The sequence below is a fragment of the Mesitornis unicolor genome, unplaced genomic scaffold (genome assembly GCF_000695765.1).
Source record: "Mesitornis unicolor isolate BGI_N332 unplaced genomic scaffold, ASM69576v1 scaffold29564, whole genome shotgun sequence".
NCBI lineage: Eukaryota > Metazoa > Chordata > Aves > Mesitornithiformes > Mesitornithidae > Mesitornis > Mesitornis unicolor.
Window position 1 is genome coordinate 89433 of NW_010179955.1, and position 19814 is coordinate 109246.

Genomic DNA, 19814 nt, shown 5'->3' on the forward strand with positions numbered 1-19814 from the left:
CAATATATTAATATTAATGTTATTACTATTAATAGTGATGATGATAATAATAATATAATAATAATAATAAAAGATTGGAAATTATGTACAGCTGAGGATGATAAAAAGAAAAGGAATAAACTTAATGGTTACAAGAAAGAGCTAAGCTGGAAGAGATGGGCAGGGAGCTGCCAGGGAAGGGGAGGGATGCCAGGCTTGATATAAGATGTCTGATATTGAGAGTAAAGTGTTACAGATCCCAGATGAACTGATCTGACTCCAACACAAGGGGAAATACACGGTACTAGTGAAACTGAAATGTCTGTAATTGCTGCCTCTCCCTCTGGATTTCTAAACCTCAGTAACATTTCTGCTGTTTCTCTGGAGGTTTTGCAGCTATTGCTGATCTTCACTCCCTCATAGTGACAGATTTATACTCACGGCAATGACCTTTTATTCATTTTTATCTGAGTTGATAGAAACCTTTTCTGTGGATCTAAATACAGTGTATTTACTGTGGATTCAGTGGAGTTAGTTTTGATGTAGAACTTGTAATCTTTTTTTTTCATTTAAGTCTTACTAAAAGCAATATTAAGGTATCAATATATACAGAATATATTCAGGTAGACACATAGTGCTGTTGTCTGAACAAATAAAGGCACTATTTTCTCGGAAGAATCAAGTTTTGACTGTCAAGTTCAGGTCCCTGAAATTAGTGGACATTTCTAGCATTAACCTGTTATTCAGTATTTTCACAGTGCAATATGTACAACAATTTTTTACAGTTAGTGAGAAGATACATCTGCATTTATAGAGCAATAGTTTGTTACAGTACCTAAACAACCTACAAATAAATTAATGATTCTGTATTTCTAGCAGAATCTGAGTTATGTGCCAGTAAGTTTATGATCAGGCACTGAAAGATGAATAGAAGATTAAAGAAAAAGATGATAATTTATTATTCTTTCTTGTTCATTTTTTGCCCTATATTCAGACTGGCACATTCTGTAAAATGTTGAATGTAATCATAATAAACACACATAATAAAGATAAATTAAGGTTCCATGACAGAGCTTGCTTTTGGTATTTCCTTATTTTTCTGTGCTGTGTTTTGCTTTCTAAATTTTCTTTATTCTTTTTCTCTTTTTTTAATTCTTTTTTGACGCATTATTTAATGTAAATGATAATTCAAGGCACTGCGTGGCAGTTCTAATAGTAAGGTACTAAGGACAGATTTTCTTTGAGCCTTTCCAGTTATCTTGCCCACTACCATTTTCTCCTCCACATTTTGGAAACAGAAAATAATGTATTTCTTCTACAGAATTAGTTGAAATATAAGAAATGCTTCTCTTATTCTTGAAAATCTTGAAAATGGGCTTCATTGTTCTTTCTTTTTTGTCCTCTTGTTTTCCATTTTAGATGTGGAGGGTTTAGCTTCCCAAATTATTATTGATGCTAATGATGGAGTAAGCGGAGTAATTGAATGGGAAAGTACCAGGTAAGTCTTGTGTTCCTTGAAGAACTTATTGTGTCAGTTAGTGATCTGGCTTGCCCAATTATTTTCATTTTCAGTTAACAGTAAAACTCCTGTATTAAAATCAGGGCAAGATCTTTGAAATGGCAAAGCATCATTCAATTCAATAGAGCTGGAAAGTGCAAGAGAATTCCCACACTGAAAGCCAACATTCACAGTATGTTTACTCAGAATTATTTTGCTACCATGCACCTACATTCACTGCTGTCCTTTTATATTGTGAATTGGCACCATTTCCCCAGCCTCCATTCAGTGCCTCTCCCACTGCCTCCACATTGGCATAGGCACTGGCATCGCCAGGAGGTAGGGACTTACGAACATAGAGAGGCTTAATCTGTCACTAATAAGCAAGGAAAAAAGCACAGCCTCGTATAGCCTAATCTATATCCATCTAGATAAGAAACAAAGACTAAAATGTTGTGTTAGACTTTTGTAATGGTGCTGCTTCTGTAATGGTGCCATTTTCTTATGAAGCAGACAGAATGATTTGAAGTGAAAATATGAGACCTATCTGCCATGTTTTTGAAAAGAACATGCATAGTGAGCACTGAGAATTTTTCTGGCTTTTTGTTTTAGTTTTGAAGTTAAGGAATCTCACGGGAATCTGACAGTGGTGGCATACCGAAACAGAGGATCGTATGGCAATGTGTCTGTATTTTTTTATGCCCAAAACTTGGAGGCACAGCTGGGTTTGGATTTTAGCGTTACCTCAAGGGTGAGAAGCAAATTCTAAGTCTTGTACTTTTCTTTCCACTTCCTCAAAAGATTTATCTTATGTTTGTTCTGCAGAATGATCAGTAGTGCAACAGACTTTTTCAACTTAATTGCTTCAGTCATCTGAATAGAATGAGATAAAATAAGTTGTTGTATTTTGTTTCTTTTTAAATACTGAAGTATTTTTAGTTGTAAGTCACATAGTAAACTTTCAATACCATTTTGCTTAGAAAAGAACATGCAGCATTTCATATAAGGTTTCGTATTTCTTTATGACAGAACTTCAAAGTAAATTTCTCTTACTTGTCCTCATTCTGCAATGCGTTGAATTTTTTTACAGCTGTTTCAATGAATTTAAGAGGAACATAGAAATTATGGCTCTTCTGTGCCTCTTCACCTGTTAAGTATTCAATGGTTTTTATGTTTCAATGCTAGACTCTTTTTTTTGCTGATGGAGAAAGGAACAAATCTGTTGTTGTAACGATTTTTGATGATGATATTCCTGAAGGTGATGAGAAGTTCCAGTTAATTTTAACAAATCCCTCTCTGGGGCTGGAATTGGGGGAGAACACAACAGGTAAAACTTAGTTTTGATGTTCCCATTCTTTGGAATTGTTTAATTTAAATTCTTCTGAATAATCATGTTTCATTAAAAAACATTGTTCTGTTGTGCTAGATCTGTAAAACTCCTCCAGAGAATTTTTGAAACATCCTTATAAAAACTACACAATTAACGAGATTTTATGTAAAATGAGTAATCAAAAAGTGTGAAAGTGAGCTTTTTAATAAGTGTTACCACGCTGAACTGAGGTCTTTTTCTAGAAATCTTCCTAGATAAAGTAAAATTCTTACATATTCTCTTCAAGAAATGTCATAGACATAAAAACATTATATATGCACTAAGGGAGGAATGGATTTGTGTTTATATGCATTTTATTTGTATATATGTATTATTGTATTTACTGTGTTAATTAAATAATATTTCCGTTATTTATTCCTCCAAAGCCACAATTACTATACTTGCCAATGACGATGGCCATGGAGTTTTGTCATTCAATAACAGCGATCACTTCTTCCTCAGAGAGCAAACAGCTCTTCATTTAATGGAAAGTGTTGCAGTATTAAATATCATTAGAGAACCCCCTCAGGGGATATTTGGCACCGTGACTGTTCAGTATCTTGTAAGCGAAATTAATTCTTCAGAGCCATCAGTGGATTTGACCCCTTCTCAAGGATTTATTGTGCTGGAAGAGGGAGTCAGATTCAAGGTAATATGATACTTACTACCAAAGAAGTGAAGAAAGCTTTTCTGGCATTGGTAGAAGAACTTCAGAAATGTCAGTGTTTTTCCTTGTATTTATTTATTTTCTTATTTTTTCCCTTCATTCTCAGAGCAAATTGAGTCACAGGAGTGGGAATGCATTAAAAATTAAATGTGCTCTTCTGCAGATATTTCTCTCTTTGTAATGGTTGAGGTAAACTGGAAATGATATAATGGGTATATAATGTTCATGTATACATAAGAACATTTCTTGTGTGTATTCAGCGTGTAGCTGAAACAAACTTTTAAATTAAATGATAATTTGCAATTGTAAATAGTTACAGTTGAAGTAAAAACCCCAATCCATAATTTGAACCTTCAGCTGGTCTGAGCTGAACAATGTGCGCACAAAGTGAACAGCTCTCAGTCTTAGGAACAGAAAATTACTTCTGGGAGTATTAAGCCCACTGCCTCTGCAGTGTCCCCACAAGAATGTCAGCTAGAAAATGAGCTGGTTTGAGTTTGTGATAACTTGACCCTTCTGAAGTTTAATGGCAGTTTGTTTGGATTTTTTGAATTTTATTTTATTTTGTCAGTGAAGCTGAAGTCCACAACAAGTTTGTATACTATGGCTAGTGGGGAAGAATCTGAAACAAACCTTTCTGGAAACACTTTTTCAATTTCTGAACCTTAAATGCATTTGGAACCACGGTGCTGGCCAATGCAGCAGATCTGTGTGTCAAAGACTCTTAAAGCAGACTCTAAATATGGTTTATTGCAGGAGTAAACAGGGATCTAAAGGTCTGCAAGCTCCAGTTTAGTTCCAGATCCATCATTACTAACTTTTATTTTTCTATAGCAAAGCAGTGTGTACCTCTGTAACTTCTGCACATTTGGGTAATTGACAGTGAGCCCCAAATGCCAGTGAAAACACCCACCTCTTTCTAGATAATTCTCTGCTAATTTGAGACACTCTGAGTGAATCCTACTCTGATCCGCAGTGGTGCAGTAGAGGGAAAGAAGTATGAAAAAGAGAGTATTTAAAATATTCCTCTACCCTTTTGTCCTTCTTTCTTCCCGGCACCAGTAATGAAATTACCCTGATTAGTCCTGGAGCTAATTGCAAACTAAAATAAATTAAAACCAACTTGACTGGGCTGTGTTAGGGGACCGGATGGCTGTACAGGGACCATTCATTACCAAGGAATGTATGGAATAAGTAGAGAATTGAATTATGAAAAAAGGATCAAAACCTATTACATTTCAGAGGGTGCTTGGGATGAGAGCAGAAAAGAGGAGAAGGAAACACAAAAACAGTGCAGTGAGAGAATAGAAAGAGTAGCATGGTCTAGTAGGGCTGTGTTTTTATGTTATTATAATATATGTTAGTATATGTTACTGGGTCTCAAGTTCCAACAACTTTCTGTGCTTGTTTTCTTCTCAGACACTGCATATTTCAGCAATACTGGATGAAGAACCAGAAATGGATGAGCACTTTGTTGTCACCCTGTTCAATCCCACTGGAGGGGCTAGATTAGGCACGAGAGTGCAAACTATGATTACAGTATTACAGAACCAGGCTCCACTAGGGCTTTTCAGCATCTATCCAGTTACAAACAGGTACTGAACACTGATTCCCTTGAAAGGGGATTTTTCACATTCAGTAGAGATGGTGTCTCTCTACAATTCCATTTTTGATTAATACCCTTAAAGAAATTCAGCAATCCAGTTGTAAAATATTTGCAATTTTGAAAAGTACACTATGTGTCAAATACTGTTACTGCTATACAAAAGAACAGAAAACCAAAATGGACTATTCATCGTCAGAAATGTCAGTTTCTCTCTGTTTTTTGGGTTTTTTTCCATAAAACAGAACTTAATTAGTCCCTAAACATTCCAGTAATAGTAAACCATGTGAAGAGGCCCAAACCTCAGATCAGTGCCCAGGGAGTCATACATTCTATAATTTATTTCTGATTTTAAACTTGTGTAAAATACACTTTTATTTAGGGCTGTTTTTCAGAAGCAAATGAACCACATGGAATGACATTTTAAAAGATTATTCAGCTTAAACTCTACAGCTGATCTGTTAAATTTCAAGTTTGTTTAAGATTTTGCTAAGATTTTGCCAAGGTCCTGTGGTAAGAAACATTGGACAACCTTGATTAATGTACTTATCAGTCCATCAGATAGCAGAACCAGTTATTAATATTTTCTTTTTCTTTCTGTTGTATAGACTGCACTGGAATTATACTATAAGAATCTTATTTGCATACTGTAAAAATAACACATTCTCTCTTTTATTTTCTGAATTCTTACACTTAGGACAAACTTCCTCATAGTTGAAGAAGCCAGCACTACAGTTTATTTGAAAGTTTCACGGAGCAATGGGCTTAACGTGTCTGTGAGTGTCGAGTGGGAGACGTTGTCGGATACCGCATTTGGCATCAGTACGTCCACTTTATAGAGAGTGTCCACTGCTTTTGTCAGTGTGGAAACATACAGGAGGTGTAACTTTGCAATGTAAATTTACATATTCAGGCTTGATCACATCATTGATTAATATTTTTCTGAGCATGTCAAGGTTCATTGGATAAAAGAGCTTAGCTGCCTAAGAGTCACCTTGTCGTCAGCCACTTCTTCCAGTTTCAATAATCTGTATTGCTCTCCTTGCTGCTAATATGAACATTACTGTCACTAGACTTTTGTTTAATGAAATATCTTTACTACCTGTGACTGGAATTTTCTAACACCGTATAAGAGACATATTTTACATAGACCTGACATAGCCTGAAAAAACAGCACCACAAGTTTTCTATCATGTCTCCCAGTTTGCCTTTAATCCAGCCACTTTAGCCTGGTCCAAGTTAACACTGCTGTTGAAGGAAGCAATCCTTCCAACTCTGCCTACTTGTCCTGATTTCCACGCTGAGCGGTTTTCGTTCCAGTACTGCATGTGTACAGCTGCTCACTGATCAGACTGAAACTATCACGCCAAAAAGAGAAATGCCTGATTTTGGATGAATACCCTGTCTGGCTCAGCAGCTGATCTAACCTATGTGTGAGACTGGCAGTTCAGCTCTTGCAGTTTAGTTCTGGCAGCGCAGTGTTTTTTGGTAAGCCAGTTGAGCGGCTTTGGCAGGTTAAGAATCTTGGTGCTTGTTGTGATGAGGTGGAGAAGGAGGCAAACATAAGATTTGTACTTTGTCACTTTTTTCACTACTATCTAGCTGATTTTCTCACAAACTAAATTCCAAACTGAATCATTCTGAATCAGACTCAAATTGACTATGCATCTTTGATATGGAATTATAATAGATAAAGAATACTTTTATTGCTTAACTCTCATTACATCCCCACTACTGTGACATTTCTGAGCATTTACATACACTTATTCCAGCTATTTAAAGACAACTTCAACATTTCTGATACTAGGTCTGGTTTTGGCCAGTGTACCATTAAAATGGCATTGAAAAAGACCTCAGGAATGAGTTCATAGTAAGCAGTGTTTTCTTTTACTGCATTGCAGGAGGTGGTATCAGTGTCCTGTCTGTCTTGCAAAGTTTTGTGGAAGAGTCAGTGTCTAGCTGGTGCTTCTTTACATCAGGAGAAATCCTCTATGGTGTTCTGCTGCGTGCGCCTCCAGCTGCGTTTTCTACCGTCTACCAGTGGAAAGGAGTTTTTGTTCCTGTCGAGGTAAATGTTTGCTGGCAAACACCAAGCATGATACTGAATAAAGAATTTCAGTCTCAGTTTTACTTTCTTACTCCTTTCTCAGAATTTCAGCCTGTGGGATCCTAAGAGCTGCGTGTCTTTCCAAATCCATGCCTCTCCCTACCTTGTGATTACTCATGGAGGAGGCAGGCAGGGAGCTTCCAACAACACTGTGTATGCATTCATGCCTGGACGCAAACTCTTGAAGGTAAATCTGTTTTGCTTACCAAATCATAGAATGATGGGATTGAAAAGGCCTCGGGAGATCCTCCAGTCAGGCTAGTTTTTATAAAAAAGCACTCTGTGCTCAGTTTGGGGCCCTAACCCTCTGCGTGACTTCAATGACCTAAGTTTGTCATCATTATCTACTGGTTATATATATCTATATGTATATGTATATGTATATGTATATCTATATCTATATCTATATCTATATCTCTATATCTATATCTAATATGTGTGTATGTGTATATATATATATGTAATTTTGCAATTTATATATATATATATATGCGATTTTATGCATTTTAGATATAGTTTTATATGTAAATTTACAATTAAAACAATATGTATAAACCCGAACATGAAGTGTCTTCCAGTCACCATTTTTGTCGTATTTCCCTTGCAGATCCAGACTCTCTCTGTTCTGGACACCAGACAGGTCAAACATTTTGCTGTGGATGGAGAAGACTATTTGATTTTTGTGTCTCACACAAGCAGTGCCAGTTCCATCCAGGTCTGAATACACTTGTCTTTTCTGGCTTTGATGTGGGTAGTTTGCTTAGTTTTGAGTTTGAAATATGAAGGGGTAATAAAAAAACTATTGAGAATGTGTTTCTGAAAAATTACTTGCATTTCTATCATGGATTTATAAGTCTCAAGATTCTAGACTTGTTTAAATGTACCAGCACTCTTTACATTAAATATAATTTATATTTGGTTTGATTTTGTTGCTAGTGTTATTTCTGTTTTGGAATCTAACATTTTAAACACCTATATGAACAGAAATAGCTTCTGACCGTAATAAACCTGTTCATCTGAAGAACAGGCACAGCAGCTTGCAGTAGTGTTGTTACTCACCAGTGTGCTTCTACCTTAATGTAGGGTCCACCTTAGAAATTAGGAATTCAGTTAACTTTAAATTTTTCCAGTTTTTCAGTGTGGCACTTAATTTTTCTCCTCTTGATGTCAATTATAAGAAAAAATTATTTCATATTTCCACAGGTTTTCCAGTGGAATAAAGATATATTTGTGTTGCATCATCAACTTCCACTTTACGGAGCGCTGAACATAGCCTTGTTTCCTAGAGGAGGCATCGTGTACCTATTAGTATCTTTGTCAAACACCAGCCAGAACATGCTCTTGTACCAGTGGGTGAATAATGAGTTTAGGAATCCTCATCAATTGCCAGCCAAAGAAATAAAACATATGGAGGCCTGGATTTCTGGATCTGATGTCTATTTAATTATGGCACAAGGTATTTAGCAGAAGACAAACACTGAGTTTGCTAAGTATATGCTGGCTTGTTTGGTGGCAAAGGCATTTGAGAAAAAGAAGTTCAGATAGGGAGTAAAGTGTTACTGGAGAGTAACGGTTCTCTTATAGGCATTTTGTCAAAGTAATCTGTTTTGTCCCTCACAAAATAAAAGCATTTGATTTGTTCTTAAATATTTATGAAATTAATGAAATATTTTCCCAAGGAGAACATGAAATTATAACATTATTAATCTAGCTGCTGATTGCACCTTATCTAAGCTTTTCTGAGCTTTGTGATATGCAAAGGTCCTCGGTCAGCAAAGTACATGTGTATTTTATTACAAGTATGAAATCTTAGGTATTGCTTTATGACTGCATGCCTATGTCTCTTGAAAAGTTTATGTTGCAGTCTATGGGTTTCTTAGCAATTGGTTGTTGTCTACCAGCAGTCTTAGTGTTCTTATATGTACGTGTGTGCAGAAAAGCCCTTAAATCGTAGAATCTGATAATTGTTACGATTGGAAATGACCTTTAAGATCATTGAGTCCAACTGTTATCTAACTCTACCATGCCCACTTCTAAACCACGTCCCTGAGCACTGTATCTGGATGGCTTTTAAATACACCTAAGGATGGTGATTCACCACTGCCCTGGGCAGCCTGTGACAGTCTTTGAGAACCCTTCCAGTGTTGAAATAATATCAGTGGATTAATCATCCCAGGAAGATCAGTTATACTATGAAGTTACACACCAAATAAAAAGGAAAACATGATCGTTGGTCTCACTTGGTAATTAAAGCTGCCAAACTCTGCCTTTTGAATGGCCGGCAGTGTGCAGTTTAACCAACAGGCAGCAAACTAATGCAAGTTTTGTCATTTTGCTCCTTTGTAGAATCTGGAAATTCTTCTGAAATTTTCATCTGGGAGACAGGGCAGTCAACATTCAGACGTTTTCAGTCTCTTCCAGTCTGCACTGTAAGAAACATCCACGTTTTCATACCTCCTTCAGGTTTAGGTAAGACTTAAATGACAACAGTTGTTCAAATCCTAGTTTATAAAGGTGGAAATATACTAAATATATCATTAAACATTTCTTTTTTTCTCCTGCTTGCTCAACGCAGTTCATATCCTGCTGTCTGGTAAGGACACCACGGCAATGTATTTCTGGGACTCGGAGGGAAACCAGTTCTCTGCGATGCTGGAAGCCCCATGTGCGGATCACATCACTTCAGCGACTGCGAGGTCTCTGAACTCCAGCAAGAGCTTGATTGCTCTGTCCGTAGAGTCCAGCTCCCAGATCTATGAGCTGACCACGATCGCCAACCAGTCAGATTTTATACCTAGGTAGGGTTTCTTGTGTTATATAGCTTCTTCCCAGCTCTTGCATTTATTTTTCCTATGGTACTGGTTTTGTTACTGTGGAGAGCAGTAGACACTTCTTTGTCTGATGTGCTTATTAACACCAAAGAGAACTTTTCACACATAGACTTAAGATAACCTGAAGTGAAACAGCCTTGGAACTGGCTTTAAAACATAGCAAGAAGGGGCTTGTAGTTATGACTTGTTTTCTGAAAGCTTTTGTTTAAGATAAATGAAATCACTTTCATAATTAATTTCAGTTACTCTCTGATCTACTGTAATTTTTTAAAAAAACACAACACACCACAAAACCCAGAACCTTTAAACCTCAATTCCTTCCTCAGGAATATAAACAATCATTTCAGCTCCAAAAATGCTCATTAAATTTACATCAGTGCTTTCAAAATTCATTAATCAGCTACCCTCAGTTTATAATTATTTGATTTGTGTGTTTTTATGCTAGTTCAGGTGAATTGATATTTGAGCCTGGGGACATGGAAGCTGTGATAGCAGTCAATATCCTGGATGACATTATCCCAGAGGAGGAAGAACGCTTCAAAGTGTGGTTAAAAAACCCTAAGGGAGGTGCAGAGATCGGTGCTCATGGTTTTGTTAACATAATTATTCCTTCCAATGACAATGCCTACGGAGTCATTGCATTTGCTCAGGTAAAACTTCTAAGGTAAATCAACAAAACGTGTATAATTTCTGAATAATGGAACACAAACATACTGAAACTGTGACAGGATTGTTTTTCTAAAGTCTTGTAGAAATCTGAGTTAGAAGCTTTTCAACATCCATTTAGCAGTTTGATGTGATTATACAGAATGTAAGGTGATAAAAAAATCAGTTCCACAGCCTGGGCTTATTTTGAGATTTTTATAATCTCCTTACATTTAGATTAACATGTTAGTTTATCAGCTTTGTTTTGCAACAATCTGAAAATTCGGTTTTCAGAGGGTATATATGATATCATCATAACTGGGTGGTTAATCAAGGGAATTAAGTAAATGAACCTGAAGATCCTTTTTACCTGAAAAATATACTGATTGCATTGTATCACAATATGAGCCAGTCTGACAGGAAAGAATACCAGACTGAAGGTATTATTTGGAGTGGTTAATTGTTAAATCATCAAACACTGGAGAAGTCATCCAGACAGGTATACAGTAAATGCACACTGAAGATATAAAACACAAAAGAGTTGTTACTGAAGTGAAACATTGCATCTGGAGTTGTATGAGGAGGGTGAGTAACAGTAAAGTAACAGCAGTAGAAATAAGTCTCTCTTGAAGGTTCCCTTGTTTGCTTCGTATCTGGACATAAAAGACTGCACTTTAGACATAAAAGACTGTTTTTTGTCTTGCATTAAAGAGGCTTGACATTTAAAATTCTTATGTCCATGAAACCTGGGAGTATTGAGTACCTCTGAAAATTAGGACATACAGATTTAAGCAATAAATATGTATTTATTTACTTAATAGTAGATTAACTTACGTCTGATGTCACTGGTCGCCATTGAAGAAACGTTTCTTTAAAAGAAAATAAAGTTACGGTTCTGATAATTTATGTTTTCCAGAGTTCTTTATTTAAGCAAGTTGAAGAAATGGAACAGGACAGCCTAATCACCTTGAATATCGAGCGTTTGATAGGAACATATGGACGAGTTACAGTAGAATGGATGGCTAATGGGAGCATAAGTGATGTATTTCCAGCTTCAGGAATGGTATGTAGTAACATCAGTGGTATTAGGGAGGGGCTGACTGTGTTGTCTCAGAGAATAGGTGCGGATGTGCTGAGGGAGGATAGTACGTGTTAGATCACACCACTTTGCTGTTAATTCCTGCTTCCTGGTCCTGTCCTGTGGTTTTGGCAATTAGCTCTTCTAATATAATTCTGCAGCATCACTCTTGGAGTCTCGTATTGCAGAGATGTCCAGGCACCAGAAACGCATGTCTGTGGTATCCTATTCCCATCTTTGTTTCTTTCTGCTGTCAGATCCAGCTACTGTGTCAAATCATCTGCATAGGTGGGGATCTGTGAGAGTTTGCTTTTCCTGCTGAAAATGTCAATGCAGCCGAGAGCTTCGGTGGAACAGGAGAATGTCAAAAGTCCCAATTTTGTCTGTTTCTGAAACTATTTAGTTTTCCAACCCTGCTAAATACATTATTCCCTGCTAGCCAAAGCTCTAGGTATCCTTTAGGACCGACGGATGCCAGGCTCTTTAAGTCAAGGGCTTCCATCTAGGGGCCACCTGTAGAAGACACAAAGCCTTATTCAGACTATAATGCTGTAGCACCAGGCACAGCTGAGGGAGGAAAGGGTCACAAAACTGTAAAAATAAGCTTTACACCTGGAAATAATGAGTCTGAAGTAAGATAAAAATATTTAGAGAAAAATCAACAGAGGGGAAAACGAAGGGGAAACAAATCATACAAAAATTATTAACATAATCCTTGAGCATTCCACATAAATACTCCATAGTTTCCTTGCATACTTTTGGAGCTATGGTCGAAAAGGTAAAATAAAGGTGTAATGTTGTTCACTGGAAGTTTCTGTTTATGCTTCAATGTAAGTGCAGCCTAAGTGTTTATAGACATATCTTCCTTGTTGGGAAAGACCTAATCAAGTGGCTGGCCCGTTGAATTTAAAAGAAGAATATGTATAGACAAAACATTCCTCAATAATTTAATTGGGAAAAAAATTAGATCAACAAAAGTGTTGACTAAGCATTTTTTTCAATGAACAGTAATGTTGATACGTCTCTGTTCACCATTCTTTTGACATGTTTATATGGTGAGTTGACTGTGGCTGGCTAGCAACCCCTCACACAGTTGTTTTCTTTCCCCAACACGTCAGTGGGACACAGGGAGAAAATAAGGTGGAAAAGCTTGTGGTCAGTTAAGAAAAGTGAAAGCCACACATGAAAGCAAGCAAAAAGAGGAATTTGTTCAGTTCTTGGACCTGTGGGAGCACTGCGTAGCAATAGCCAAAATGTTGCTGTGTTTTTAACACCATTTCAGCCACAAATGCGAAGGACAGCTCTATATGGGCTGCTGTGGGGGAAGTTAACTCCAGAATCTATTTCTAGCTTTGTCACACGTTGCAATTTTTTTTTAATCTGTATTTTACTACATTGCATTTTTTCTCAGTGTGACTATTTTTAACTCTCTGGATCTCATATTTAGTTTTTGTACACTTCCTTAATATTTTTGGGGTTTTTTTGAGTGGTGGTAGTTTTGTTGTTTGGGGTTTTTTATGGATAGAGTTTTATGGAATAAAGTAATTGATATAGCAGCATTGAAAAGAAGTTTGACTTCTTTCCCCCATCTCCTCTAAAACTTTAGATTACATTTGCAGAAGGCCAGGCCCTGTCCACGATCACCCTGACAATTCTTGCAGACAGAGTTGCAGAGCTTTCAGAGACCGTGGAAATCACGCTTGCTCGTGTTACCACTGTGGGCATCCAGGATGCCTCCAAAGGAGCGGTCATCGATCCCAAAAGGGCACGGGCTGTGCTCACCATTTTACCCAGTGACTCCCCACACGGTGTCATTGGGTGGCATATGGAGTCTCTCTTTGTTAAAGTCACAGAGCCAGAAGGTAAGTTTGTTTCTTGGGAAAAAATGTGTTTTTGCAAAGCATTGAAATTGAGCATGTTGAAGCTATGACATTGGTTTTATATATATATGTGTATGTTTGTGCGTTTATATATATGTATGTTTGTGTGTGTATATATATGCATGTATGTTTGTGTGTGTGTATATATATGTATGTTTGTGTATATATATGTATGTTTGTGTATATATATGTGTCTGTATATATGTATGTTTGTGTGTGTATATATAATATGTGTGTATACATATGTATGTTTGTGTGTGTATGTATGTTTGTGTGTGTATGTATGTGTGTGTATATATGTATGTGTGTGTATATATGTGTGTGTGTATATATATGTGTGTGCTTGTGTGTGTGTGTATATGTATGTTTATGTTTATGTTTATGTTTATCTTTATCTTTATCTTTATCTTTATTTACATAAAACATATATAACATCTATAATTATATATTTATTTATAACAGCATTATTCTATAAAGATTTTGTAGCAGATATATCCTTAAAATACATAACTATGCTAATTCATTACATACCTTTTATGCTGTATTTCATGTTGCGTATATCAACATTATCCAATCATTTCTCTTTAGGGGGTGGGTTATTAAAATCTTGTCATCTTGTGTTGCGAATCACTAGTACGTAAAATACTTCTGTTAAGATAAAAAGCTGAACTTGCCCATTTCATATGGGATTAATATACTTTAAAATAATATCTATAGAAAGGCTTTCCTCGTGAATTGGGCCAAAAAGGGAGTTTTTGGCATTTGGCGTTCACCACAGCCTGGTGGTTTTCCAGCAGCTGGCTGGAAGAAAGGTTAAGATGGGCTATCCATACTTTAAAATTGAAGTTTCCTGGCAATTTAATATTCCCTCCATATTAACAAATAAAACTTATAAAAACTACATTATGCATCAGAATATTATTGCAGATAAAGTCCAGTTTTAAAGTGAATTAGTGTTGCCCTTTTATTTTCCACCTGGAAGCATCATGGAGGGATTCTGTTGGTTCCTTACGTGTGCACACACACACATTATAGATGTATATACTTTGATGTTAGGTTTCAAGGCGTGTTCTTAGGTTTCATTTGTTGCACAGTTACTTTTCCAGTCTTTGTTATATTTTTAATGAATTAGTTAACTCTGAAGTAGTACTTAGTTAATGCAAGTAACAGAAAGTAGTCTGAGGTACCATATCTCCAGCATTTTATCAGTCCCATTGCTTCAGTCACAAACCTAGCACCTTTAGCCAAATTCTGTATTTGGTGGTTTATTAGAAAAAAAATTGCAAATCTGTTTTCCCGAAAGGGATCTGAGCCTGGCTGATGGAAGCATACCTCATTTTCTTCAACATTGGCATTAAGGAAATGTAGAATGGGCATCTGTAAAATTTACAGCCAGAGTGACTGCCTCCAGTGCCGCTTTCTGTATTAGAATCCATTATGATCTCCTAGGCCTGTAAAATCCGGGTGAAATAGTGCAATGGGAGTTTTGAGGCAAAGCTGAATAAAAATGGCAGTGTTGAATTAAAAGTTCGTGTAGAAAATATTTTAAACTGTAAATATTCCATGTTTTATTCTTCCTCTAGATGCGGTTTTAAAATGCTTTCCAGATGTACTCACTGTGCTGTGTGTGTTCACACCACTTGTATGTGCTTATTTGCAAAGTCATTAAATTATCCAGATATCGTTGCATTGCTAAGCAAAACTGAAGTGGGCTCTAGCAAACAGCTCCAGTGCAATTAGGTTACCTTGAAAATAAGCAGAGCAAAGGTTAAAACAATCAAGTCTTGATTTCTTTTCCCTTCCATGTTATAGGGCAAGTAAACTCAACTACTCTTACTTTACACATTGTTCGAGAGCAAGGGTTTGTTGGAGAGATCGCAGTTCAGCTCAGCACCGCACCTAACTTGGACCTCCCCCTCTCCAACCAAGCAACAGAGAATGAGGATTATATACTGGAAAAGAAGACAGTCATTATGGCAGAGAACGCTACAATAACTGCTGTCCTAGTCACTATTTTGCCTGTGAGTAGTCGCACAACTGTAGCTAATAATGGTGCTGTTTCTATACCAGAAGGATTTAGCATTCTAGAAATGTCTAAAGTGGGATTCTTGCCTTGTCGGATGGTTCTGTATTAGTAAGATTTGCATCCATCTCTTTCAAAAGAATTCTAGTAGTCATCGCTGCGAATGAACTGAAAAGAACTAGTCTCAAAATTGACATAAAATAATTAGAAAGGAAAAAAATACTTTAAAAATACTTATTCTACTTTATATGCCTCTTAACAGATTTGTTCTGTAGTTCAGTTTTGTTCAATGTAGTTCATGTCCAATGCCAGGACAAGGGGCAATGGTCCCAAGCTGGAGCACAGGAGGTTCAAGCTGAAGATGAGGCCAAAGTTTGTGAGTGTGAGGGTTCTGGAGCATGGCCCAGGCTGCTCAGAGAGGTTGTGGAGTCTCCTTGTGTGGAGACCCCCAAAGCCCTGGTCGTGTTCCTGTGTGACTGCTCTGGTGATCCTGCTCTGGCAGGGGTTGCACTGGGGGAGCTTTCCAGGTCCCTTCCAACTCCTCATATTCTTATAATTCAGGAAAAGTTATTTTTTCACCAAAAATGTGCATAATATTTAAATATATTCAGAATGAAGGTATTGCTTTTCAAGTTCTGGCTTAGTATCTGGAATACAGCCACCTTTCTTACAGAAACAAGTGTCAGCCAGCAGTAATTTTCATCATTCTTACAGATCTGCAGTCTGACTGCCAACCTCACTTTCTAAAACTCAGCACAGGTTCTCTCTTTCACTTTTCATGTGGTGTGAAGCAAGGGATTGGTCACACAGAATTTTTGAACAATAAGCAACCTACAAGTAGCCAGCTTGCCGCCTGTGTTATAACTCACAGTGTTTTACTAGGAATGTGACATTTAAAAATATTTTTACAGGACAATGTTCCAGAGCTACAAGAAGGGTTTGTAATCAATATTACTGATGTGCAACTGGTCGACTCTCGCACCGGAGGTCAGCCAAGTGTAAAGAGGCTTGGGTTGGAAATAGCCGAAATAACAATTGAAGAAAATGATGATGCTAGAGGAATATTTTGTTTCAGTGTTACAAAGGTGAGTAAGTTTGAATGAAAAATATTTAAAGCAGCGTTCCAGCAGGAGAGTCTGTGTTTTCAGACCTCTTTCGGTAGTGTTCTAGTAAGCTTTATGACACTAAACTTTTGTGGATACATAGGCCAGATAGCAGACAGACAATTCCTTCTTCAGAAGTTCTTCACAATCAATATGTGAAATTTATGAGTGATCTGAAAGTGCTAAAACTGTTGTAGTAGGATATTCTGAAAGGGACCTCAGGAGGTCAAGTAATCCAAACTTGCTCAGAGCAACGTCAATGTTAAATTCAGACCCATTTACAAGTGATGGAGCATTTCTTCATTTATTTTCACCTGCAATTCAATATGAAAGAAAAAAAAAGTTTGCTGTGACACTCATCAGTTTCTTGTTGAATTTACAGGATGCAACTGGAGCCGTTGCTGGTTACGAGGTACCCCCACCACAGAATGTGCTGAAACTGCCAGTTGTTCGTCAGGCTGGGAGGTTTGGGTCAGCGACTGTGTACTGGGAAGCCATTCCTTCAACTGCTGGCTTTGAAGACTTCACACCATCATTTGGAAACCTCACATTTGCAGATGGGCAGGTATGCATGTGCTAAAAGTTCAACTGCCTCTTAGTCACCAGTTTAAGAGTTTCTCGTATTTTCTTCCAGCATAACTTTCATGGAAAAAATTTTATTTATGGGCTTGTGTATGTGAAAGATGCTCCTGATTTCAGTTCTTTCACATGGAGAAGCAGGATGTTCATAAGGGTTGTAAGTCTTTGGTACTTCCACATTGAAGACATTATCTCTAATAATAAAGTTGTTACACTGAAAATTTGTATCATAACCTGTCTTCTCTATAAATTCTCAGAATAAACCTGTGTGTTTTGTTAGCTGCTTTCTACATGTGGTTTAAATTTCATGCTGCCCCTGACAGTACTTATTGTACACAAGGGGGCTTGATTTCAAGTGAACAGAACTGCTCTTTGGCAAAGAAAAGAATTTTGGCTAAAGTACAGTATTGGCTGCCTGCACATTCTGTTGAGTACCAAAGCAGAGCAGCCTGCTGGTTTTAACGTAGAAGATTTGTGTTGGTGGTCTTAAAAGTCTTGAAATTTTGTTTTCTTATTATAAATATACAATTATGGTAAGAAATAAACACACCTGAACAACATCTGTTTACATATTATTAGATAAAATGTACCCATATATATATGTTTCAGATTTTTTCAAACAAATCACAGAATATTATGAATGAAACTTCAGTGATTTTCCTTTTTCAACAATTTCTGCAGGCTGCAGGAGAAATAGAAATTACAATCATAGATGACAGCGAAGTTGAGTTGCTTGAGGTATTCAAGGTTGTCCTGGTGAGGGTAACGGGAGGTGCAAGACTTGGGGAGGACACCCTGGTTACTGTTGCTATTCCACCAAATGATTCCCCTGTTGGAGTGTTTGGGTTTGAAGAAAAGAAAGTAAGTTTGATTTCGATTGCACTCTTTTCTGCTACAGTTGAATAGTTGCTAACACATAGCTCATTTCAGTAAACCTTCATTGCAGTGGAAGACATGATTATTTCACTGAAAGACATGTTAGTAATCATCTTCACCTATCTGTGTAGGATGATAATAACAGTGAAAGTGCTGCTGATGTAGATTTCTGCATGACTGAATCAATTTAATTCACTATACCAACAATTCAGGACGTTGCCAGTAGGATTTCTGGTAGTCTGTTGAATAATAAAATGGTTTTGTAATAATGTCTATTACTGAAAATAAAGTTTGAAAAGAAATTATGAATTGTCTCTCATCTTAGTTCTTGTTAGTGAATGGTTCTGCTCTCCATTTTGCTGGTGCAGTGCCTACCTGTGACTCACTGTCTGTAATTGTTTTGAATCATAGGGCATACAGAAATAACACAGGTGACTAATCTTTGCTAGCAGAACTCAACACATCCCTTGCGTCTGTTTTCTTCCTGTTGATTTTCACTCTAGTCCTTGTTTTACGCTGTCATTGATCATGTTTTCTGTTGTTTACCTCAAGCCAGTATCAGTCCCTTTTGCTGCAGCCTTTCCTTCTTCCTCTGTCTCCATCAGGTAACAGTGAAGGAGCCTCAGACAACTGATGACCCTGCTGCAGTTGCACTGCTCACTGTGAGTCGAAGTCAAGGAGGACGAGGAGCAGTGAAAGTCCTATGGATTCTTGAGGAAGCAGCCAGACATGATCTGACTCCTCTGAATGGTACCCTTTACTTCAATGAGGTATTTCTGATGTTGCAATAAATCATTTGCTATTAGATTTATAAGTACTTTCTTCTTCTTATGTGTGTTGGCATGGTTGTTGTTATGTGTTTATAGAATAGGGGGTTATTAAGTATTATAACACTGGAAAAGGGCGGTTTGAACTGGTGAGTTTAGCAGCATGCAGTGTTTTTTCAGACAGAAGAGGAAAGCTGACATGCTCTTTCTAAGGTTGCATAATGTAATCATCAAGAAGATAGGCTCCTCAAATCCTAACTTCTTTTACAGTTAAGAAAGAGGAATAAATATGTACTGAATGTGAAGAATGATTATGGAACAATTATTGCATTGCAGTATCAGACAACTGAAAGAGAAATTTGAGACTGAAAGGGTGAGAAGGATAAATGAATGCTCAAAATTTGCAGATTTTTAAAATTGTAAAATAATAAAGCACCCTAGAGACTTTCAATCTGGATAGTGTTATTTGATTTGTGTTTCATGGCAGTTTAAAACTCTGAATTAGAAGCCGAAATATTGGATATGGTCAAGCTATTGTTGTTATCTTAATAATGGTCTTTTACAGTATGCTCAAAATATTTAATGAAGAAAAGTGTTTTAACATAAAGCATAATCTATTCTGTCTGTATAAGGCTATTTTGCATTAAATAAATAGATACGCCAGTTATTTCTTTTAATCAGCTGGAAAATAGCTTTTTTGGTAGGATCATCAGTATTTGGCAGTTTTGCTATCGTTTTGCTATCCTGTCTCTGCTGATAGGGCTGTACGTTGTTTTTTGCTTCCTGAAGTTCTTACATATGCACACATG

General features: G+C 36.9%; 1 protein-coding gene across 1 annotated transcript in view; it reads left to right on the top strand.

Moving 5' to 3' along the window:
- Positions 1-19008, top strand: part of GPR98 (G protein-coupled receptor 98) — a gene marked incomplete at its 3' end in the record, with an annotated part of 94021 nt that extends 75013 nt beyond the window's left edge. The window contains exons 40-59 of the mRNA XM_010182956.1: positions 1399-1477; positions 2090-2228; positions 2663-2804; positions 3233-3495; positions 4933-5108; positions 5814-5938; positions 7018-7184; positions 7267-7410; positions 7831-7938; positions 8427-8679; positions 9546-9692; positions 9799-10021; positions 10500-10704; positions 11616-11762; positions 13384-13639; positions 15476-15678; positions 16592-16765; positions 17166-17348; positions 18044-18223; positions 18844-19008. Coding sequence (XP_010181258.1) covers positions 1399-1477; positions 2090-2228; positions 2663-2804; positions 3233-3495; positions 4933-5108; positions 5814-5938; positions 7018-7184; positions 7267-7410; positions 7831-7938; positions 8427-8679; positions 9546-9692; positions 9799-10021; positions 10500-10704; positions 11616-11762; positions 13384-13639; positions 15476-15678; positions 16592-16765; positions 17166-17348; positions 18044-18223; positions 18844-19008 — 3479 coding nt within the window. The remainder of the gene's footprint in view (positions 1-1398; positions 1478-2089; positions 2229-2662; positions 2805-3232; positions 3496-4932; positions 5109-5813; positions 5939-7017; positions 7185-7266; positions 7411-7830; positions 7939-8426; positions 8680-9545; positions 9693-9798; positions 10022-10499; positions 10705-11615; positions 11763-13383; positions 13640-15475; positions 15679-16591; positions 16766-17165; positions 17349-18043; positions 18224-18843) is intronic.
- Between the last annotated feature and the right edge of the window lie 806 nt (positions 19009-19814).